General features: G+C 39.7%; 1 protein-coding gene across 3 annotated transcripts; it reads left to right on the top strand.

Moving 5' to 3' along the window:
• Window positions 1-1,272: 1,272 nt before the first annotated feature.
• On the top strand, window positions 1,273-24,228 carry usp33 (ubiquitin specific peptidase 33). 3 transcript variants are annotated; one of them, XM_039816385.1, is made up of 25 exons: window positions 1,273-1,463; window positions 3,606-3,817; window positions 5,338-5,436; window positions 6,026-6,079; window positions 6,187-6,249; window positions 11,328-11,477; window positions 11,836-11,944; window positions 13,750-13,819; window positions 15,195-15,308; window positions 15,569-15,647; window positions 16,797-17,238; window positions 17,330-17,470; window positions 17,569-17,684; window positions 18,030-18,202; window positions 18,515-18,585; window positions 18,669-18,702; window positions 18,828-18,873; window positions 18,976-19,156; window positions 19,316-19,442; window positions 19,607-19,776; window positions 21,065-21,146; window positions 21,248-21,356; window positions 21,953-22,055; window positions 22,711-22,779; window positions 23,024-24,228. In XM_039816385.1, the coding sequence occupies exons 3-25, from the start codon at window positions 5,353-5,355 to the stop codon at window positions 23,182-23,184; spliced, it is 2,748 nt and encodes a 915-aa protein (XP_039672319.1). In that variant the 5' UTR covers window positions 1,273-1,463; window positions 3,606-3,817; window positions 5,338-5,352; the 3' UTR covers window positions 23,185-24,228. The 3 variants fall into 3 exon arrangements, with proteins under 3 accessions (XP_039672319.1, XP_039672318.1, XP_039672320.1); XM_039816384.1 differs by lacking the exon at window positions 3,606-3,817; XM_039816386.1 differs by lacking the exon at window positions 3,606-3,817 and having other exon boundaries at window positions 1,274-1,463; window positions 23,027-24,228.
• Window positions 24,229-24,389: the final 161 nt, after the last annotated feature.

Below are 24,389 nucleotides of genomic sequence, written 5' to 3'. Positions count from 1 at the left end.
AAATAAAAGCATTGCTCGCTGTTATCTTTGTGGAGTTTCAGCGTCCCCTCTCGACTTTCTAAAGTATTACAAATATGTTAGTTTTTGATGGGGGCTTTCATTACATGAATATTAACATGCATAAATTCCAAGAGCCTCGATTTACATTTTGTCCCTTTTATTACTTCCATAAATACGGAGGCCAATTTCCACTAGGAGAAAAAGAAGAACTGTTAGAATTGATAAAAAAAAATTATAGGTGAGTGAAAAGTAGGTTATACGTATTAGTCAAAATGTTTACAATTTTTTTTAATTAAAATTACGAAATACAAAATCAAACTTATGAGGGGGATGTCCCAGTCATTGCCTTTTACTAATTAATTTACTAATACATGTATAAGATAGGAACTACAAGTCAAAATTATGATTCTGAGAACCTATCATTTTGACTTTTTCAAAGTCACATTTTGACTTATTAATATTATCTAATCATAGACTGTATGTATCTAATACAGTATCTTTGACTTTCTATGTCATCATTTTTATTTAAAAATGTTTTTTTATCTCACACATTTGACTTCACTTGGTAAATCTTATTCAAAACACCAACATTTTGACTTATCATCTCAAACTTCTGACTTACTCTTTGATAATTCTTTGACTTTATATCCCATAATTTTTTATTTTAAAGAGTTATATATTTTACTTTTAACTTTTACTTTGATATAAAAAGCCAACATGTCTTAATTTTGACTTATTGCGGTAAGATACATTTTTGACTTATTAATTTATGTCATGATTTCAACTTAAAAAGTTAAAATTATAACTTACTATCTTATAATTCAAGTCAAAGGTTGACAGTCAATTCAGCAAAAATAAATTTAAATAGGCTACATATTACTAAAACATAAAGGAAAAGAAAACTATTAAACATATTTTGTCCTAAAATTAACACATTTGGATGTTAAAGGTTATTTTGTTAAGTTAATGCAGAGGGTATTTCTTCTCTCTTAGTATCACAAAATGCACCTAACACGCTAGATGGCGCTTGGGATGGGTTTACTGTGTGTTGCCCCCCATCATTTTACATTCTTTTTCACATTGAATCATAGACTGTACATCTGCTAGCCTATGCATAACTTGTAAAATAACACTTAGCGCTATCGGTGACATTTTTAAGCTAATTAATAGTTGCTCATTGTGATACTATGCAACTATAATGCTGTTAAGCTATAAAGGGCATACATGTAAACATCTAATGTAATGTTTACAGTAGGATGGGAAGGGTTTACATTTTTTTAACCGGAAAAGGGGCGGAGACAGCTGTAACGTTAGCAACCACGCTGGGCGACAGGAACGGTTATCGTTAATGTAACTTGATTGCCCTTTGAAATATATCTTTAAATACACACTGAATCTGTGCCTTATACATCAAGTACAATTGGATCTACCTGAGAAACGTCCTGTCTTTTTTTATCGTACAGGTAAGGATCGAGGCTGACACTATTTCAGGATGCTAGCTAGCTCTCTGCTGACTCCGGTGTAGTCACTGTGGGATCGCCAGTGATCATGTAATACAGGAACGTTAGCTGGCTAGTGGCTAACATTAGCTATAGCATGTTACTAGCGAGATGGTCTTCAATAGCAAACCATCTCCAATCTTATCTCACGTGGCTAAATATATTTCACCGCTTGCGTTAAACGCTATTACAAACGTTAAGCGAAGTTATGGCTATCTTGCAAAGCAAATTATTGACTAACGTAAGATGACCAGTAACGTTAGTTGGCCAACAGGCTAACAGCGAAAGATTGCTAGTCAGCCTGTGACGCTGCTGTCAACGCCTCGCCTGGTTTGGACAGCTCAATTTGAGCAGTGGACAAGGCCAAAGCCAAACATCTCAATCTACCACAGTATAAACTCCATATTAGTTGAAAACCTGGCCGAAATAAGTTGGGTGCTAGTTAGTTAAGATGTCATTAACTGCCAGTTAACATTACGTTTTCAACATGATGGCTAATATTAACAGTTACCCTTTGGTGTATGCTTTATTTGCTAAAGTTTGCTATTAGGGTACTTAGGTTTACTAATTGTGTGCCATGCAGTGTTAATGTACTATAATTTAGGATCTAAATTAACTATAGGATAACACGGAATCTGGCATTATCGGATTCATGTGCACTGCCTGGTTCGGGTCAACGCCCCACCCTAACTGTACACCACCTCTTTGTGCAGAATCAAACCTGGAGTATGTTGGTTTTGAAGACAGTGAAAGTGTAAGGATGGTTTGTGTGTGATGATGATGCAAGAGTAAAGATAGATATTCTCTCCTCCACCAACCTTGGGCAATCGCCTAAGGCTTGACTGTAAAACCACCGGCTAATACGATTTTCCAGGTGTGTACTAGCTGTAATAAGTGAGTGATTTACTGTTGGGGGGACAGTGAGTTGGTAAATTTGACCGTTTGAACGCGTGCATCCAAAGTCCAGGGCAATTACATTATAGGAGCCTCTTACACAAATATATCTGTAGATGACCTTGTGTCTTATCAGTTTGTTTGGATTTACTTTTTTGTATTAAAAATAAAGAAGCTCTACATTATGTAAACCAGTTCGCAAAATTGATGAGCATTGCTGAGGAAACAGGCATATTGACTTGTACAAGACTGAACATGAATAAGGATCAGCTACTTGCGTCCACTTCTTCGCATGGCAGAAAAACATGGCATGTGTCTGCAAACAAGCAGCATTTGTGGACCTCTGACCACACAAATAATCACTTTATCAACCATGATCATACAAAATATCAGGTGTGATGTCTTTTTTTCATACATTTGGCTTGATCAGCAGTCTTACATGACAAATCTTTGCATCTTAGGTCTCATGTAGGTTGGTGTATGCTGTGACACTCAGGCATGTGGTTTTTATCATTTTGATGTGGTTTAAATGTGCTGAATCATGTGCAGCACAGTATTGCGCTGCAGGCTTGGCTCTGCTGTCATTTTGCCATTGACACCTGAACATGCCTCTAAGCCTGAATGCCAGTGTGCAACCTCTAACAAGGTCCATACTTTGTCACCTTGCCATGAGCAAAGTGGGTACACGTTCAATGATCTGGTGTCTTGTGGGTGACACATTATGACAAGTTTTAGGTCTGAAGTATACGGTCTATGGTCTGAAGAGGCCTTTTCACTCAGAGAAAGTTTCTCAAAAATAAAAAAAGTAATTATGATCAGTCTTGTTATTACACATTTAAGACAGCCATAGATAAATAGTAAAATATTAACAGCTTTTGTGACTCCTGAAATAAATCTGCTGGTTGATAAATGCTTTATCAATATATGATAATTACTTCACTTTCTTATTTCCCATTTTCTTTCTTTATGTTTTCACCTATTAATTCACAGCATTTCTCAAAAGTGCTTTGCTGACAGATATACCTGTTCCCCTGAGAGGATATGTCTTAAAACCATTGATCAAGCCCTGCTTGTATAATTTGCCACTTAAGAGAAATTATTTCTGCACGCACTGAAACGGTTGCTTGCTTTATGATGCAACCGTTTTTCAAATACAGGACTCTTGATAGACAGACTCCAAGTAACCCATGTCTTTTGTTGTCACTCTTCAAGCGAACCCCCTGCTCCCCTAAGGGCTATATGAAGCAGTGCATGAGCCTTGTTTCCATTTGAAGAGGAGATGGGAAGGCGGCCTTCTCAAGAAGCATGATAAATAGAAACCTCCAGTGATTTCCTGTCATCCCACTTTACATCTTGTCGGGTAGCTGCCGAACTTCCTCTTTTCATACACGCTGAAAAAAGTACAGCAGGAGTCCATCATAAAGGTATAAAGTACTTTATGATAAACAGGGTTCAAAATTAACTTTTTGTCCACCAGCCAAATGGCTAGTGAATGTCCAAATTTTACCGGCCACTCGCCTACAATAGATAACCATTGTGGCTGGTGAGTGAAGCAAATCTACCATCCATTTGCATATTTTTACCAGCATTTGGCTGGTGGATGGTGCTAATTTTAACCACTGGGTACAAATGTAAAAACTAAACTACAAATCTTCCAGCACCAGAGGTAATCTGATGCAAGGTTTGGTAGGGCTTTTCTCAAAATTCAAAAGAATTATTGGGGTGACACACATTGTCAGTATGTTACAAAGCTGGTCAGTAGAGGCAATCAGAACATAAGTATCATGGTTTTGTGCCTATTCCTCAACACTTCCACTTATCTCTACGAACTGAGTGTTGATTGTCGACCCATTGTTTATAACCATAGTCTTAAGTTCACTGATTAACTATGTAACTTACGTTGATGATGCACCTGCACACATGGCAGGCAGTGATTAGAAACTATCACTATCAGGTGTACCCCTCTTGCATACTTCTAAAAGTTGGGGGTTATTTGGGTTTCTGAAACCAGGATATGATATTGACATGCACTTAACCATCCACCAAAACTCAAGCATAATCGGTGCTTACACCCATGGGCTACTTCCTTTTAAGTTGTGTGCACGTCTCACGTTTGTTAACGTTTGCATAGCTTGTCTCAGAGTTGGCCATTCTTTTATATTTTGCTGGTATGGCAAGTTAACTAAAATCACAGTTTACATGAAGATAGACATGTTTTTACATTCACTGGTTGAGCTTTGTTGATTAGCAGAATTAAATTATTTGAGCTGTGTTTGCAGTAGATTTGTTCTTACTTGTTCGTACAGTCTTTGTCTCTGCTTTCTTTCTGCATTGTCAGCACTATAATCATTTATGGCGACAACATTCAGATACTACTTGTTGACAGCTGTGGAGTGATGAGCTGCTTGGCGTGTCAGTGGCTGATAACAAGAGGAATTTGTCAGTCATGCAGGCATGGACAAATTTATGTCGTGGGGATGGTGACTCAGGTTACTCAGAGGACTGTTTTATAGGGGTGCATGATTCAGAAAATGTCATGATTCAATTCGATATTGATTTTTAGGCTCGAGAGTCGATTCAAAATCGATTTTCGATTCAAAAACGATTCTCCATTCAAAATACAATTCACAGTATGTAAATGTAGTTACTCTTCCCATGTGATTGCAGTAGACATACAATAAAAAAAATATGAATTGATTTTTGTAATTCATATTTCCTAATCGGTAGAGCTTGAATCGATTTTTTTGCACACCCCTACTGTTTTACTTGTGCTGTTCTTTGTCTATATCTCCCATTACTCTATCAAGTACCAGATGCGTGGTTGATAAACATTCGTTTAAAACAAAAAGTCCTACAATGTTGTATAGATCACCTGACTTAAAATGCAAGTTGTGTACTGAATGTTGTGTTTTATCTTCCATCTCTCTCCCTTTATCTCTCTCAGACCTGTGGGTGAGTGATGCCGCCGGCATCCAGCTGTGACTGCCCCCATCTGGACTCTGTTGGGGAGATCACCAAGGAGGAACTCATTCAGAAATCCCATGTGAGTGACTCTCTATCATGGCCCCGTCCCCTGTCCTCCTCATAACTTACCACTCTTTAACAAAAAATGTAATGACATGGTATCTACAGGTCTTGAAAAGTCTTAAAAAGAATTGAATTCGCTTTCCTCAAAAAAGGTCTTATAAGGTACTAAAAAGTCTTTAATTTAATTTTCAAAAGAAATGTCTTTTCTAGCCTGATGTAATGTTTTTGTATGTGGTTCCTGGCTGTCGGCAGACGTTATACAGCTATAAACTAAAAGTGTGATTGTCTTTGCATCATTTCAGGCCACTTATCTGGGTCCAGTTCTCATTCATTCGATTAAATATTTCCATAATACTTTCATTCGTTGGCCAGTATGACCATGAAACAGATATGACTGTAAATTGCATTCTATGTGGTATTAAAAAGGACTTAAACGTCTTAAATGTAACCTTACCCTCATAGGACCTGCAGAAACCCTTCCTGAAAAACTTGTTTTATATCGCTTCACCAAGTCTGAATCTAAAGTGTTTTTGAACTTTGCTGCTGTCTCGCTGAGTTTCGTTTTGAAACGTGACTCTAACCTGAGTGTCTTCATATTTTTCTAGGGCCAGTGCCAAGACTGTAAAGTTGGAGGTCCAAATTTGTGGGCGTGTTTGGAGGTAGGGCAATGCTCACCGGCAAAGAAAAACCTGTTGATTTTTCTTTCACCAGAAACATGTGATTTTTGTTTTGGATTTCTGCATACTCTGTTTGTTTTTCTCTCCAGAATGGCTGTGCATATGTAGGCTGTGGAGAATCTCACACTGACCACAGCACTGTGCACTCGCAGGTGAGAGATCTTAGTGATGCCTTTCAGCCGTGAAATATTAATGAATGCATAGAAAAGCGCAGGGAAGGGATGTGACTGAAAAGGTGGACATCTTAAAGTCTGGACTGTGATGGTGAATTGAAAAAAGATGTAACCGAAAGAGGAGGGGAGGTGTCAGTAGAGAGGCACAGATGGCAGGACAGGACAGGACAGGAACACCACTGCAGAGTCCCAGGAGCCATGACTTGGAATAAAATTGACTCCAGCACTGCTTTATTTTTAACATTTGTCTCTCCGCGATGTAAGAGCCAGCACGTGCGTCTTTAGGCTTTGGAAGTGCACACGTTGTTAAAAACCATCAAGCCAGCTCTGTCTGCCGACACCTCCACATTCAGTGCAATTTCAGCAGTGGATCCTCAAACTATAAGGCAGGAATCTTTGTGAGTGACTCCGTGTGGCTGTCCAGCTGTCCGTCGACGCTATAATGGAAGGAATTTCTGGGAGTGAGTCTTTCCGGCTGTCTGTCCGACGCATGCGTACAAGAACAATAACAAAGATGTTACACGCATCACGCTGACAGATTTTTAAAATGGGGTTCAGAGTGACAAAGACGTTGACATAATAAAGTTAACAAGCCAAGTTAGCCCTCTGAGCTAATACGTGCAAACTACTATAGCCGAGGGTAATAAAAAAAACACAAGCAGGCTCCGTAATCAGAACCAGCGTGAACCAAAAGTATCGCTGAATGCTAGCTTCACTTCTTCCTTTTTTAGCCTTCACAATAAAAAGCCAACTTAAATTCACTCAGAGCATTTCTCTAAGAGGCAACTCATTAAAATAGCTTACGCAACGCTAACAACATTTTTTGCTGACACAAGATATCAAGCAAAAGCCAGACACTATATTGTATTAAGTTGCTGTGATTTGTACATTCACCGCTTCTAAGCAGAAAGCTCATTCAGACTCCTCCCGGGTCCAGTTCTGCAGCTGCCTGTACCATGGATGTATAATAATAACGCTAGATCCTACCCGATACACGTGTCGATGTCAACACGGGCATACTGCACAGTGTTGACACGAGGAGCGCTCACTCTGATAACAAAAAAACGACTTGAAGAATCTCAGTCGACTGAGGGGTCATCGACTGACGATTTCAATATTGGACCTTCAGAGGACAGCCTTAGAGGCCGCTGAAGTCAGCGACTGCATCCGAAATGCACTACATACCCAATATGTGTGCTATCGTTCAACATACTTTTGTGTGAATAAATATCAGTTCACTTTTGTTGCCCGGAAGCTGGATATACTAATATTACAACAGAACTCTTCTTCCCTGGAGTCAACGAGCACTAGTGGATAGCCTACAGGAACAGGAACTTTGCCATTGCTTCTCAAACTGTGTACGTTTCTAAAAACATTACCGCCAACCAAAATACTTAATCTTTAATATATCTTTATGACCGTGGTGGTTATGTCAAATCAAGAGACTTATATGCCTATTTAGCAAAGAAGCGCAGTGTGAGTTTGTTTGAATGAGTGGTTCTCGAAAAAGCTGCAAGCAGTAATGCCACAGGCCAAGCAATTGGTCCATTCAGAACGGCATGTTTTGAACGAGCACTGGTCTATCTAATAAAGGAAGGAATCTCTGTCTGTCCGTCCGGCTGTGTGTCTGACCTGCATTCGCAAAAGAACAAAAACAAAGACATCATGCGGGTGTGCGAGGAGCTCCCCTTATTAGTTATTTAGTATTAATAATCTTATTCTGCAAAGTAACTAAAGCTGTCAAATGAAGTAGAGTGGAGTAAAAAGTTCAATATTTGTATGAAGTAGCATAAAATAGAAATACTTAAGTAAAGTACAAGTACCTCAGAATTGTATAGTGCTGTTCTTGAGTAAATGTACTTGGTTACATTCGAAAAAGATGCAAGCAGCAATACAGGAGGCCAAGCAATCGGCCCATTACGAACGGGCATGTTTTCAACAGGCACTGCGCTAGTCCATTATTAATTGCCATTGCTCTGAGAAGTGAGGGAGATTCAGTAGCACTGTCCGTTCCTTGGTTACAGTATCTGCTCCTCCTGGCTGCTCTGAAGCTTTTCTCAGCCTCTGGTGTTCCCAAGTGTTGACTAAGGCTTTTTCTCCAGCACGCCAGGGCCAAGTGGGTTTAGAAGAAGAGATGGAGGAATACTGTATGAGAGCAAACCTATTAGTATCTGCATAGCTGCTCAAACCATTGTCAAGAAAGGGCCTGTTTAAATTCTAACCTCCGCAGAAAAAGAGCACTCCACCCAGATGAAAGACAGAGCTTGCTGGTAAATAGATTTAATGTTAGCCATCTGATTTTAAATGATATTACTAGTGAATTTTATCCATCCGCTTATCCAGGGCATCGGTCTATGCAGCTCGCCAGCCGCCTTTTGTGTTCTTTCCACAGAAGCCATCTTTAAATCTTGTAAGAATGAGGGCCATGCTTAATTAGTGCTTTGGAGGCCCTGAGGGGAGGGCAACATTTGAATCTCTTGACTATGCAGTGCTGTTGGATCAGATGCCTCTGCCAGTCAAACTATACTGCAAGTAAATATGAGTGGCTGTTGCAAAGCGTTGAGTTAAAGGTTTCAGCTCGATCCGCTAATTTTCGAAGTTGAAGCTTTACTTCTGTGTGTACTTTTGTTAACAAAATAATTAGTATTTACATCGAGATTGTATTTCAAACATCACACAAAAAAATGTCTTCTGAAAACTTTTGGAAATTGTTCTCCATATTGCAGATAGAATGATTCAAATATTCCACAGCCTTGCAGTCTCCTTTGGGCTACAAGTTGAGCAGTTTTACATGCATTTGTGCTAATACTGCAAGTCCACTGAGAAGAATAGTGGCCGTTGGTGTTTCTTATCGCTTGTTGATTACAGTCAGTAATGTCTTGAATGCTGAGGGCTAGAGAGGAGACTTGACATTATTTTTAGCAGACCCATCCTGCCTCGTCTTAATTATCCTAATCGTAAGATCACACACTGCAAGCTGATGCTGCAACACTATAAAAGTTTTGCAGTGTTTATTTTGGAAATGTATTTATATGATCAAACATGTTTTACATCATTTAAATTTCTCAAGTATTATTCTGTGTGCGCTGAAGGAGCACTCAGGATTTGTTTTGGCTTGAACGCAATTGTTTTTTTTAGTGATGGTGTTGAATATTTTAGCAGACCAGAAGTAAATGAACATAACAAATTATAACTACAAAAGCTATAAAATAGTTAATTGTAATACAAAACAGTATGTGGGCTGGGAAAAGAACATCCTCTAAGCCCTATAAATCCAGCTTGTTATTAATGCCCTACCTGGTGTACTTTCCTTCATAAATGATTTAAGCTGGGGAGTTTCATGGCCGTGCTCAGTCTGGTGTGCCCCCTCTGCCAGCCCTGCTCCCCGCTGTGTGAAGGCTTAATGCAGCCCTGATGAATAATGCAAGGTCTGCTGGTTGCCTGCTGCTCACGTTCAGTCTCCTGCCGAGCTTCCAGGCTGCTGGTGTTTGTCAGAGCAGCAGTGGGTCAGCAGAACTCGGCCATGTTTCCACCCCAGTAAGACTGCCTTGCTGTAACTACCTACTCTGCCTCCAGCTAAACCTGTAACCTGAGACATTCAGCTCAGAACTGGTGTCCAAGATCTTGAAAAGATACAGTAGTGTATTTTACGTTGATTTTTTTTTTTTTTTACCTGCAAGAAATCTCATAGTACAGGGTTCATACGTTTTTAAAAAAACTGGAAAAGTTATGGAATTTGAAAAATGCAAATTCCAGGCCTGGAAAGGTTTTGGAAACATAAAAAGACCCAGAAAGTTTTGGAAAAGTCATGGAATTTTTTATAACACAGCATAATAATATGTGATTAATAAATGTATTTTCACGTCGTCTTAACCTCAACATTATATTCGAGGAGCGATATTATGAATCCCACTATGAACCACATAAATTGTCATTCATTTTATAGTCAAACCTCTGAGGGTAAACTTTAACACAGATTTTTATTCTTATTGTATAATGTCGACTGACATTTTCAGGAACACATAGTCATGGAAATTTTCCAAAAAGTCATGGAAAAGTACTGGATAAAATGCGTATGAACCCTGATAGTAGGTGGGAGGAAACGAGTGCTAGTGTTGAATGCCAGCTTCTTAAGAAAATACTTAATCAAATAAAAACACTGAGTTTTGTGTATATTGAGGATTTGCAGCTATTTTTTGTCTTACGTATAAAAAAACTGAATGTGGTTGGGTTTGGGATTTTTGGTCTGACAAAACAATCAAGTTGAACATGTAATGCAATTTTTTATTTTTTTTTACATTTCATAGACCAAACAATTACTTGACAGTAATATACATTATAATACTTGTTAACTGTAGCCTAAGTACCTTGTTTATGTGATTTGTAGATGGAAATTGTAACAAAATGACAACACATTGCAATAGTTACAAATATACAAATCAGAAAATAGATAAGAGTAGATTATAGTTGTACTACTGGTACTCAGTTTTTGTATGCAAAAATTGCTGGTGGGGTTGATATGTGTTGCAGAGTTTCAGTCTGTAGAAATTCTAGATTTGTGGAAGTTTTAGTTTTCTGTATATTTTTTTGTTAACTACTAAATCAATATTGTCAATAACGCTGACATTGTATAACATACATTTTCATTTTGTCAGACCACAATAATAGATTGTTATTAATAGGACAGAAAGAGGTAGGATCTCACATTACCTGGGCTGAAAACCTGCATTATGCTTGAGGGAAAACATTTTGTTTAGCTATACTGTTACAGTCGCTGTGCCAGAATCTTCCGTAAACGTTTCCTTTTATACACTATAGATTTGGGCAGCAGGCACACCTGTATTTATCATATAAGAGCAAAAGCAACCTGTTGATTGTCTAATGAGATGTTTGTTTGGTAGATTGTGTTGAAGATAAAGAAGCATCACCTTGATAAGAAAGTTTACATGTGCTTTATTAGCTGCTCTTGGATAAATATTAACAGTCTTTCTTTGTTTTACTTTGTTTACACATTCGGGTTTGTCTGTTCACAAACTCTTTAACAACTTTGTGTGCAGGAGACGAGGCACAACCTTACGGTGAACCTGACCACGCTTCGGGTGTGGTGCTACGCCTGCGGCAAGGAGGTTTTTCTGGAGCGTAAACTAGGTCCCCACTCGCCACATGCCAACAGCAAACCCCTCCCGTCTCCACAGAATGCTGAACAGGTAAGAGCCATATTCCCCTCTGTTTGTCATCCTGTTTTATTGTCTTTACAGCTTACATGGTTTATTTAATTGCAGTGTCATAAAGCAGGTTTAATATTGAACAGCAGGAAGTACAGATTATATGCAACATTAAACCTTTCTGTTTGCAAGTATGTATGTTGTGTGAAAAAACATTGCCTGTTTACTGTATTTTCGCTTTATTACATAACTATGTGCTCTTCCATCATACTTACGATAATAATTTCCACCAGTCTGTCCTGAGTGACAGTTGAACTGTCAGTCAAACTGTATGCAGTTATCCATTTACTAGACAAAAGTTTTTATGATGAGGTGTGTGTGTGCTGTGCGGTTGCTCCAGGATGACAGCAGGGCCCCTGGGAGCCCAACCTCTCTGAGAGTGCCCCCTAATGGAGGCTGTGAAGACCTGGACATGGAGACAGAGGAGGAGGATGAACTGCGTGCCAGAGGTCAGCTTACACAGAAGAAGTGTTCATGTTGTCACAAAATGAATGGCAGTTTGACTTATTATATAGACCCAATCACGTTTGTTTACAAAAACTTCTACTTCTACTAGAATTTAACGGCGCTGAGCAAATGGGGACGAGGAACTACTGTATATACTCTCATCTCATTCATTTAAAAAGCATTTGATGCTTTCATATTTACAACATTTATCTGTTAGGCCACAGACAAAAGAAAAGGACACCACCCAAAACTAGCAGTCAGTCCAACCGACAGTGAGATGTTGCTGTCCGTAACACTAAATTTGATTTATAATAAACTCTAGCAAAGCAACACAATACATAAAATATGCACAGCAGACACATCCCTAGAGACACTGTTTGTTACAGTTTAATTGCTGAAATGTTGTGTTTATACAAGGGTAGTTGTACCCACAAATATCAGCTACAAGGTCAACAAATACATTGGGATACAAATTTAAATGTTGCAAATGAAAGTTACTTAAAAAAAAAAAAAAAAAAAAAGTTTCCTGCCCAGATGATAATTTTTAATAATTAAAATCATTTGCTTTTGAAGTCGATGAGGTGACTTGAATGTAAAAAATTAACATTGCATTGATGATTTGAAGTTAAACCTCAAACACAGGAGCTCAGTAATCAGCAGTTGCTTTAGTTCGAAGCACAGAATATAATTTAAATGAAAAAGGGCAGTTCATTTGTGCGTACGATTTTAAAGTACAAGTTGTGACGAACACCTCACTTTGCCATTTTGTTGTTAAAAGCTGAGCACCAACAGGGCCAGAGACACCTCAATACCTACAGGCAACAGAAAGCCACACATGGTCCCGAAGAAGGACTACAGGCCGCTTCTGTGTAGCTCAGTGGGTTGAGCCTAGCACTAACACTTCAGTGCTGAGTGTTTCAGTCCCGCTGGAGCAACCAATGCAAATAATGTTTTCACTCAGTGCTGTGAGACACACACAGAGGCTCCACCAAATGGCATATGTTATGTCAACCCTCATGTGGTGTAGCTCAGGCATTGGCACCAGTCGCTGCCTTGGTTATTTTTGTCACAAATGCAGATCATATGATGAGAAGGAAAATAAGCTTAGAGTAGAGTAGGCTCGTCACATATAATCCGAGGTTTATGAACTGTGAGGCAATTAAGCAACTTTAACCCGATTGCCCCAAGTCATAACTTAGTCAAATCTAAACACACAGACATGATACACTTCTTAGAAATCATAGAAAGAAGGGCTCTTATAACGCTTTATAAGTTTCCTTGCCTGAGAATCATCACACAGTGTCAAAGTAATCCAGTGATCGTTGTCTTTAAATTCGTGGGTACATTGCAAACAGGAACTAACAGTTAATTCAGCATACTTTTAATGGTGCCAATTTGCCAAAATGTAAACAAATATAGGCTAAAAAACCAGGACTCAAGCTGTAGCCAACAGCGTAACTTGCTGAATCCATGGCACCGTTTTATAATTTTTTTAATTTTAATTTTTCTGTTTACATCCCTCAAATCATTTTAGAAGCTATAGTTTCAAAATGTATAGTGTGCGTGCGTGCGCGCGTGCGTGTGTGTGTGTTATAAACTTGTATAAGATGAATGCGCTATCTGTGCCGCAGTAGCTGATTTAAAATACACTAGGTAGCCATCTTTTCTTCTCCTGCCGTAAAATATTAATCTTAGAAATGGAGTGGGTGTTCTTAAAATTGTCTAGGCTTTCTGGCTGCCATCAAAATTTACAAGCATTTGATGAGTGGCTTGTTTTAATTTCCCCGGTGTGTTCTGTCTCCCTCAGGTCTGACGGGGCTGAAGAACATAGGCAACACTTGCTACATGAACGCTGCCCTCCAGGCCCTGTCCAACTGGTGAGTCTCTGTTAACCTGCCTTCTGTACCCAAATCTACCTGTCTACCCCACAATATTGATTTTTTGGGTTTTATTCACTGCCTGGTTCTTGTTTACTGAAAAAAAACACCATGGCTACTGCACTTATTTGGGAGAGTAACAGCTGAGTGAAAATTGCTGCAGTGCACCATTTGAGATGGCAGAAATGGCCTTTTGTAGTTCCCTGTAGGGTATTCTGTTACAAAAGAACATCAGCTCTTCCCTTTTGTTCCTTCTTCTACTCCTTTTCCCACAATGTCTTTTTATGAGGCACATACAACTGTACTTACTTACTGTTACAGTCTGCTGTATTTTTGTTTATTGAATTGACAGTCCTTCTGATACATTCTCTATGATTGGGTTGTTGGTTTGGTCCCTCAAATTAGGGCTCCACTGCTGAGCCTGAGGCTGTGTTATTATTTTACTTTGTACCTCTAACTTTTTATTTCATTTTTCATAGAACAGCAAAGCACAGCAAACCCCTTCCTACTATTTACCCAGGGGGGAGCTGGTACACTTTTAAATTAAACTGATGATGCCGAGTCTGGATACAAGTCAAAAAAAAAAAAAAAAAAAAGATGTGGGTCAAAATTTGCAATCTAAATCACGTTCCAAAAATAGGAGGAACTGAGTCACGCAGCTGCGGAAAGGAGGGACCTTTCCTGAAACTTTCCTTTGATGTCTGTTTGTGTAAGCGCTGCTTCTTTCAGTTACTGTAGGGTCATTATTCAGTTCGAAGGACTTTTCTCTTGCCAAGGGAAGGGAGCGCTCCATGCCTTATTCATCCTGTAGTTTGTCTCTTTGTCGCAAATTCCTGTCCACTGTTTGTATCCATCAGATAAAATCCCCTCAGCTGTTTTTCTTTTCAGCTTTTTCCAATGTCCTTCAACTTTTAGCTGCGTGTGGTGTTTTCTTGCATGAGCCAGTACCTCCAGGAGTTTGTGCTGTTACTCCAAGAGTGAAACACGGATTTAATGAAACAAAATGAATCAAAAATACAGGCAGAAGACAGCATTTATGTAGAAATGCTGAACTTGAATCTCCATCTCCATTCTGTTTGGAGTGACCTATATGAATGTAATAGCAAAAACATACTAAACTTAAGATGATTTGCAAATCTTCAGGTATTTGCAGACATAACAGACAGAGTATAAAAATATAACATTATCTTGTTCTTTGAATTATATCTGCTTCTCTTGGGCTTGTTGAGGATTAGCAGGTTTTTGAAAATTAGCCACGGCATTGCAATGTTTTTGGTAATCGTAATCAGTCTCATATTAATTCAATATTATATCGTCTCAGTAAAAGCTTGTTTGGTGCCCACATATGATATATTTATGCCTTTTTCCACTGCAGCCCGCCCTTGACACAATTCTTTCTGGAATGTGGTGGCATGGTGAGGACGGACAAGAAGCCCGCACTCTGCAGAAGCTACCAGAAACTAGTGTCAGACCTGTGGCACAAGAACAGGTAGGCGTTTGTCATTTTTTTAGTTCTTTGGATCACTCCTCTTTGACTTTGAAAGAGCATTTGAGCTTGCCCACAAGCTGCAGTTTATTTCATAATTCAGTGGTCACTTTCATTATTTCCCATGTTTAGAATAGGACTCCAGAGCCAAACCTGAATCCCATTTCTGGTCTTAATTGCAAACCTTTACCTTCACACAAGACTTACTGTGATATTGTGTATTACAATACTTGTTAAACATGCTGTGTTTTGTCACATTGCAGACCCTCCTACGTGGTCCCAACCAACTTGTTTCAGGGGATCAAAGCTATAAACCCCATGTTTAGAGGATATTCTCAGCAGGTGGGTTAATGCAGACAGTGAAATAAATGTGCAACTTTACGTAAATGCGCACAGATTCATTATAAATAAAACATGGAGGCACTCTTCACGGTGGCAGACATGTTCAACAGTATGTTTGCGATCAGTTGTTGTGACATAAACGGGTGGATTTTCAGCTTTTACCTCTGTGCTTTGCGAATAATATGAGTAATATGAGTCCGTTGAATATAAAACATGGCTTTAGTTTCAACTGAATTGAATCCTTTAAAAATGAATTTGTGTGAGCTGGGATTATTACGGGTCTGACGCCTTAAATATAAAGTCGTCGCAGGTCTTACACAGTGTCTTTTTTTTTTTTCTTCCACTCCATATCTCCCATGCTTGTTCCTTTACAGAAATAACATTAGCTTCGGCTAAAATTACTCCGCCAGATAAACTGAATCCTCTGCCTTGCATTTACTAACTCACATCTTCTGACTTTTATCATTCACACACTATTGCACACATTAAACCTAAACTAACAAACTAAAGGTAAATCGCTTGATTTGATTCCAGGCGTTGCTTAAAAGAAAATAGTTTATACAGTACATATAAAGGATTTCCAAAGACTTTTTACTGGTCCTGTTTTGTCTTTGTCCAGTGTCTGTAAATAAGGGATGTATAAGCCTGAGTGGTGAAATGATAAAAGGGCCCGTTTTCTCTTCGCCTGCCAGTTTTTGTTCAGAGGAGTTAGCTGTGGAATATTCATTTGTCACGCAATGCTGAGCTGCACAGCCTTGGAATTAGCTTTGCTATGAATGAAGTTAACATCCCAGTACCTGGGAGAAGGAGAGAGGGAGATTGGATGTCTGTGGTTCATTAAGTTTGATTACACATTCATGAGCATTTGGTTTTGGATTTTGTGATGCAGAATTGGGATAAACAAAGCGGTGAAGTGGTTGACGTTTGTAATTTGGGAAAAATGTGCTTTGCGAAAGCTTTGCTGTGTCTGTCGAACTCAATTATATTTAGGAAGAATTATTGCTGCTTCGTTTTATTTCAATGTTCTTTTCAGGGAGAGGAAATAGATTACTGTGACCAAAATAACTGCAAAAAACTGTAAAACTTAGAACTAATTTACTGCCTCAAATAACATTTATTGTGATCATCCCCCCCCCCCTCGGCCTCCAGGACTCTCAGGAGTTTCTGCGCTGCTTGATGGATCAACTTCACGAGGAGCTGAAGGAGACGCTGCCTGAGCCCTACGACCAGTCCAATGGCATCACGGTGGAGGACAGCCGCGAGGAGGACAACCGCAGTCAGTCAGACGACTTCCAGTCATGCGAGTCCTGCGGCAGCAGCGAACGGGCCGATAATGAGGTGCAGGGCGGGAACGTGACGATGGAAGACACCAACGAGGCCGAGATGCTGATTCCTGAGCAAGATGAGATCCAGGCCAACAGGGAATGGCAGAAGGAAAAGAACATGATTAATGACCTTTACCGCTCTGGAGTTAATGGTGTCATGGGTGGGAGCACTGGAGTGGATATGGACAAAGATGTTGACACCACCACTGAAACCACACCCATTATTAGCAGCCAGGGAGCCATCAAGGTTCAAGGCAGAACATCAGGTATTTATGGAGAAGAAGAGACGTCATATTTTCTTTTGACTCAAATTTATGGTATTAAAACTCTCTTAATATTTGGCCTGCTCTCCACCAGATTCCTTCCCAGACATCCAAATGTCCAACTCTACAAGACCACAGAGTTTTGTCCCAATGGAGGGACATATTCCCAAAATGTCCAGCAGCCCACCCAAAGCTGCCTCAGGCTGGCCCAGCCTAAACCCTGCACATAAGAAAGGTACTTCTGCATAATCGGAGGCAGTCCTAACTAGATTCATATCTTAAAAAGTCAGGCACTATGCTCACATTTCTCTCCCTCTCTCTGCCTTCACACAGCAGTGACCACATTCTCCCCACCAAAGAGCAAGCGTCAGAAGAAATACCGCAGTGTCATCTCAGATGTGTTCGATGGGACCATTGTCAGCTCAGTTCAGTGCCTCACCTGTGATCGGGTTAGTGTGGACACTATTAAGATAACGGGATTGCTGAGAGGGGGGAGAGGGACAGTAGCAGGGGAGCACTAGAGAACGGGACATTGTGTCTTAAGTCGTTTCAAGGTCCTAATAATGGAATGTTATTAAAAATTGATGCTCAGCTCTGATGTTCGTATACACTGTTGATGTAGTTGTACATCCACAGTCATGTAACATATTTTGATATTTGTGTTGTAATGACAATAATAGTCTGCTACAAAATGAAAGTTCCTGACAAAAGTATGTAAAAAAAATAAAAATAATAATAATAATTGGATTGAAATGTCTGTAACTGAAACTGTCTGTGTGTTTTGTTGCTGTCAGGTGTCCGTGACCCTGGAGAACTTCCAGGATATCTCGTTGCCTATCCCAGGGAAGGAAGACCTGGCCAAGCTTCACTCCGCCACCCACCAGACCTCCCTGGTTAAAGCCGGCTCCTGTGGGGAAGCTTACGCACCACAGGGCTGGATTGCATTTGTCATGGAATACATCAAGAGGTGTGTTTAATATGTACACCATAGCTGTTATTTTTTAAAAGATTTTTTTTGGGCATATTTTTTATCTGACAGATGAAAGTGTAGAAATGGGGGAGAGAGAGAGAGAGATGGGGTATGACATGCAGCAAAGGTCCCAAGACTGGAATCGAAGCCAGGACGTTGTGGTTATATGGCATGCGCTGTAACCAATTGGCTACCAAGGCGCTCCAATATGTACATTATAGTTATTTATATTCTTCACAATCAAGCTTTAGTGGCTCCATGCGTTGCTCTTTCTTTGTGTAAAATTCACCCGTTTGTTTTTATTTTTAGTTGGTTCTGGGGTCCAGTGGTTACGCTACAAGATTGTCTTGCAGCTTTCTTTGCCAGAGATGAACTAAAGGGTGAGCAAGTGGGCGTAAATCTGTTCTACCAGCACAAACATGAAGATTGATGTCTCAATAACTGTGTGCTTTTTGTTTTCTAGGAGACAACATGTACAGCTGTGAAAAATGCAAGAAGTGAGTGCCTAATTCTGAATTTGCTGAATACTGAACTGGACTACTAATCTACTATATTTCACAACAGAAAGACAATGTCTGGAACTGTAATGATTGCCCATCTTCTTCATCTCCTTTCTTCTTAGATTACGAAACGGAGTCAAATTTTGTAAAATGCAAAGTTTGCCAGAGGTATACAGACAACTCTAGCACTTCATGTCATGTCTTTTTCCCTATAGTCTTCACACACCAGATTTCTAAAATAAAACGTCTTTGTGTGTTAATCTGCTCTAGATTCTGTGTGTCCACTTGAAGCGCTTCAGGCACGAACTGATGTTCTCCACCAAGATCAGCACCCACGTCTCCTTCCCGCTTGAGGGCCTGGACCTGCAGCCTTTCCTGGCCAAAGACAGCTCCGCCCAGACCACCAACTATGACCTGCTGTCAGTCATCTGTCACCACGGCACTGCCAGCAGTGAGTGGGCACAGTCACTCCTCTTTCTGCTCAGACTGGGGCATCCGCCTTTAGTTGGCACAGAGGAGTGTCTTGCATTCATTAGCCTGTAGACAATTTTCACATGTACTTGTTAGGTTTATGAATGCTGCTCTAATGCATTACCCTATCTGATCCCAGGTGGCCACTACATAGCGTACTGCAGGAATGATGTGAACAATCTGTGGTATGAATTTGATGACCAAAGTGTGACTGAGGTGTCTGAATCCTGTGTCCAGAATGCCGAGGCCTACGTCCTCTTCTATAAGTAAGCCAATAAACCTCAATAGTTATACTCAGACAGTTGTAAAAAAGAACCCTTTTATCTGTGTAACATTTTAAGTTGCACTGTGCTGCTTTAATATTCATACTTACATTTCACGTTGATGTATTTGCATTAGTGATTAATCTGTGGGTCTGTTCCTGTCACAGAAAGAGCAGCGAGGATGCACTGAAAGAGCGTAGGAGGGTGTCTGGTTTATTCAACATGATGGAGCCCAGCCTTCTGCAGTTCTACATCTCCCGCCAGTGGCTTAACAAGTTCAAGACCTTTGCTGAGCCGGGGCCCATTTCCAATGACGACTTCCTGTGTTTGCATGGAGGTGCGTGTGACGTGATGTCGTGGTCATTCTGAAACTGCTCAGAGGTCAGCGTGTCCCAGAACAGGAATCCTTTGCTGTGGATTTTTGACTTTGACAAAAACTGCACAGTATTCCCTTCACAACATAGCAGACTTCAAAAGAGGGTTTTACTTGTCTTTGTGCAGACGATCCTTCTCTCTCGTTTTAGTAGAGAAGAGGGAAGAATTGTAAAATGGTTTTGTGCCATTCTAGCATGCTTTCTTTTCTGCCCCCTTTTAAGAGAGTGCTGGAAATTACGGAATTTAACATTTAAGTTAGAATACAGTGGCAGCAGAGAATGTGTTTCGTTCTGTAAATAACCACCTACAGGTTGTTTCCTACTCCTTTGCAGCTACCAGCACTTCATAACTGGCTAAGTCAGGTACATAAGTAGAGATAATATCAGTGCAGTGAAAAATGTTGCAGCAGTTCAGCCAGTTGTTTTACTTTCAGTGCAAATCTGAAAGTGTTCCTGTTTATTTTCACTTTCCTGTTTATAGCCAAGGATGTCATCAGGAAAATATATTTAGACAGGCAAAGCCTTTATTAGGGGCTCTGGCAGCATGTTTTCCCAGGAGAATCTCTCCCCCCAAATTGTTGAACGCACATTTATTAAGAATAAATACTTGTCTTCTAATATAGTGTGGTTCCCAATGGTTTTGCCTTGTGACCCCTTAAAATGAGGCAAAATCTACTTGTTTTTCCCCATTTACAGATTATGGATTTGGTGTGGAAATGAGAGTGACAGTTTCTTCTTGGATATCCAGTGGAGCTGCTCAGTGGCCAGCAGATCAGACTGTGGTTGTACTGGGCAGCTTCCAGGTATGAATGTGTAACTGTGTGAATGTGATCAGGGCGTTCCTGCAAAAGAGAGACTGCCTCTCAGTGAATCTTCCCTGAATAAATAAAGGTTAAAAAAAAAAAAATATATATATATATATATATGTATATGTATGTTGTTGTTTTTTTATTTCCTTTTTTATCCTGTTAATTATTTGCAACATTTCAGATTTATCTTGGGACCCCTTGGGGGGCCGTGACCCCCAGGTTGGAATCCACAGCTCTAAAGATAGTGTAGATAGTAAGGGTAACTGAGGGTAAGCACTGACTTCAACATATTTCTGCAAGCTTCTTGGCCTATTTAACACAACAGTAGTCACAATGTTCCCAAAACCGATCCCTAACAATTACACAGTATGTATGATGTAACTGTCACCTTTAAAATGTTATATTGTTAATATGTAATGGATGTTTCAATGTGTTTCCTCAGGTGTGCCCCCCAACAAAGCAACATTCATTGATGACATGGTTGTAATGCTGCCGCAGAACGTGTGGGATCACCTTTACAGCAGGTACATACAGTAGACAGGGCCAACTGTGCGACTGACTCTCCCATCACTCAATGTACTCAGTATAATTTCCTGCTTGAGTTAATGTGGACTGCTACCTGCAGGTACGGAGGAGGACCAGCTGTCAACCACCTGTATGTTTGCCACACGTGCCAGATTGAAATAGAAAAACTGGAGAAACGGTGCAAATCAGAGCTGGACATGTTTGTTAGGGTAAGTCTTTTAACCATACGTTCACCAGCGAAACCACGAGCAGCAAGGACCATAGAGCTTTAGCCAGATACAGTTAGAAATTGGTGTGAGTGATAATGCATTGTGTGTCAGTGAGCCTTTGTGCAGCCCAGTACTCATGGGAGTGTATAGACACTGTTCTCCAGTCTATTGAACCAGTTGACAGGCTGCACGTGTTGGTGCTCTTTGCCCCGGCAGGAGATGAGAGGTGCGAGCCCGATAAAAGCCTTATCATTAATGCATTGGGACAGATGCTGCTGTTATTGTCTGCTCAGTCTACTCACTCACACAATGAGAGAGAGAAAGAGAGAGAGAGAAGCGGGACAGGGATTGTGTAATTTCCAAGAAAGATGAAATTGGTGCAGTGTGGAGTTAAGACTGTTCTAATTGGAATAACTACCAGAGAGAATTGATTAGGTTTTCCATCTCCTCTCCTCTCTATCCTTTCATCCTCACTTAATTTTTTTTGCCCCCCCCCCCTTTCCTGTCTCTCCTTCCCATCCCTTTGCTTCCTTTCTCCTCCCTCTTGTCTCTACTGCTCACTCCTCCCCCATTTCCTCTCTCCCTCTCCTCTGTAGCTGAACAAGGCGTTCCAGGAGGAGGAGTCTCCAGTGGTCATATACTGCATCAGCATGCAGTGGTTTCGTGAGTGGGAGGGCTTTGTCAAAGGAAAAGACAATGGTAATTGGACAGAAGTCTGTCTTTTTCACCTCCTATCTTGTTTAAATGTCTGATTAAAAGGCTAAATGATTCCCAGGTGACAGTTGTGCTTGATATTTGGTGATGGAAAAGCTGCTGTAATTTTGTTTAATGTCTCATTTAAAACAAATGTCCTGCGTCAGGTCTATTCATTTACATGGATAGGAGAACATGGCAAATAAACTGCTTTTATATGGCACATCCAAATTCTCTTTTCAAAAGCTGCTCATGTTCAAAAGAAACTGAGGTCCCACTTCTTCTCTTGATTTGTCTTCAAAGAGTTTGCTTTAGTCCCCCGAGTCAAGTTTCCCTCCCGCTACAGCAAAATGAAGTGTCAAAATATATTTCATTTTCTTGCACTCGTTCTCATTTTTTTTGCTTCCCTTGTTTTGTATTGTCACATCTATTTATAACTGCTTACATCTGGCACGTCTGCAAATGTCATTTTTTCTTTGACTTCTGCTCCTCTAATATTTGTTTTCTCGATGTAACAAGTGGGGAGCAGAGATTGCTTTTCATAGTGTGACAAAACATTTGACACTAAAACGTTATTGCTCTTTGAAACAATTAGAATTGAGGCATGCATATTAGTGCTGTGTATAATTAGGATAACTAATTGTCTTTCTTCCTCTTTAAGATCCACCGGGACCCATTGATAATTCCAAGATTACTGTAAACAAGAACGGCCATTTAACACTCAAACAAGGTACTAACTATTATAATTGTTATTTTTGCCCTTATTTTGTCTCTAATTGTATGCTGTAGAAAGATGTTGTTTTAAATCTTCATTTTTTTAGGAAGCATGAAATAAGTAAAGAAAAAAATGTAATAGGATGGATAAATAAAACCTTTTTTTCTTTAGAACAACTATTGCAAAGCCTCTGGATAGTAGTAGTATATTTAACTATGCATATATTAGTGATATTTAAGTGTGTGTGTGTTTGACCCAGCAGGAGCTGACTCGGGGCAGATCTCTGAAGAGACATGGAACTTCCTCCACTCCATCTACAGCGGTGGTCCACTTGTGACGGTTCGGCCAAACATCAGCCACCAGGAAGCAGAAACATCACAGTCAGAGGAGAAGATCGAGATGGAGACACGCTCTGTTTAATAAAGCACTCCGCAGATAAAAATGTAAAACATTTAAGAAATGAAAAGCCTTTTATTTTGCACTGACTTTTATTTAAAAAGCATTTGAGCAAAGGACCTCATCTTTACCGCCTTTGACTGCTGACAAGAGGGAATTAACATGTCTGAAAAGGTTTGTCATGTTGTACAAATCTGTATAAAGAGCTCGAAAATTTCTATTAGCACTGTAGTATTCATGTGTCAGGTTGTTTTCAAAACCAAGCATTTGAATTACGTGCAGCTAAAAAAATCCAGTGAATGCCATATTCCTTTTTGTTTTTGAACAAATGAGCACATTGTATCTCCATGTGTCTTGTGTTGCTGATATTGAGGAATCACAATACATCTTGCTGTAGATATATCACACATTTTTCCTGTTTTAAGAGAATATTGTCCAATGAATGGTAAGAGAAGCAAAATGTGACACTTAAAGTGATGAAAATCATAAGGTTATGAAGGGACTAATTAGTGAGTAGTCTCAGGAATTAATTTTGTGTTTTGCACTGTTCTATAGATGTACAAATTGGCATGCTCTCGCAAATGTCTGGTTTGTATTTGAATGTACCAGTACTGATAGTATATTGGTAAAGATTCAGCATGTGGTAACTTATCACAGAAGGGAGTGATTTATAATATGATGTTAATAGCATTTTTTTTTAGAAATATGTGGCAGGCAGAGTATGTTAAGAATGCATGCTTTAACATTCCCAGTTTAACATCACATGTAACTGCATGTAAATGCAAAGCTGCTCATAAAATGTGCACGCAAATCATTATCTGGATCTACTTTCACTAAATTGTGCAGCTGCAGAAAGCATATTGCAGTATGTAATCAGCATCAGCAGCAATCTAGTTAATTAAAGGCATTATTTTTGTGTAAGGTTACGGGCATGGCGTTGTTTAACGTTCTGGCTGATAGTGGGGGAAACAGAATGCTGTACTGTAAGGTTTTGCATATGGATGTCACTTGAGTAAAATCTATCTTGAATTTTGCTGGCTGACACTATTAAAACTTGATGAAAACATGTTGGACATTGTGGTCACCTTGATTTTGTCACAATTTCTGCTTCAGTAGGTAGATGAGAAACGAGGTAAATTAGAAAAGAAAAGTAAATTACGCTGATTATTGTCCATCATTTAAAGTGTCAATAATAAAGTCCTCAATAAATCTAGGTGACCCCGAAGAGT

This window comes from Perca fluviatilis, chromosome 11 (genome assembly GCF_010015445.1).
Source record: "Perca fluviatilis chromosome 11, GENO_Pfluv_1.0, whole genome shotgun sequence".
In the NCBI taxonomy this organism is placed as follows: domain Eukaryota; kingdom Metazoa; phylum Chordata; class Actinopteri; order Perciformes; family Percidae; genus Perca; species Perca fluviatilis.
The sequence above is the reverse complement of the archived record's forward strand: the minus strand, read 5'-3'. Positions and strand labels throughout refer to the sequence as shown.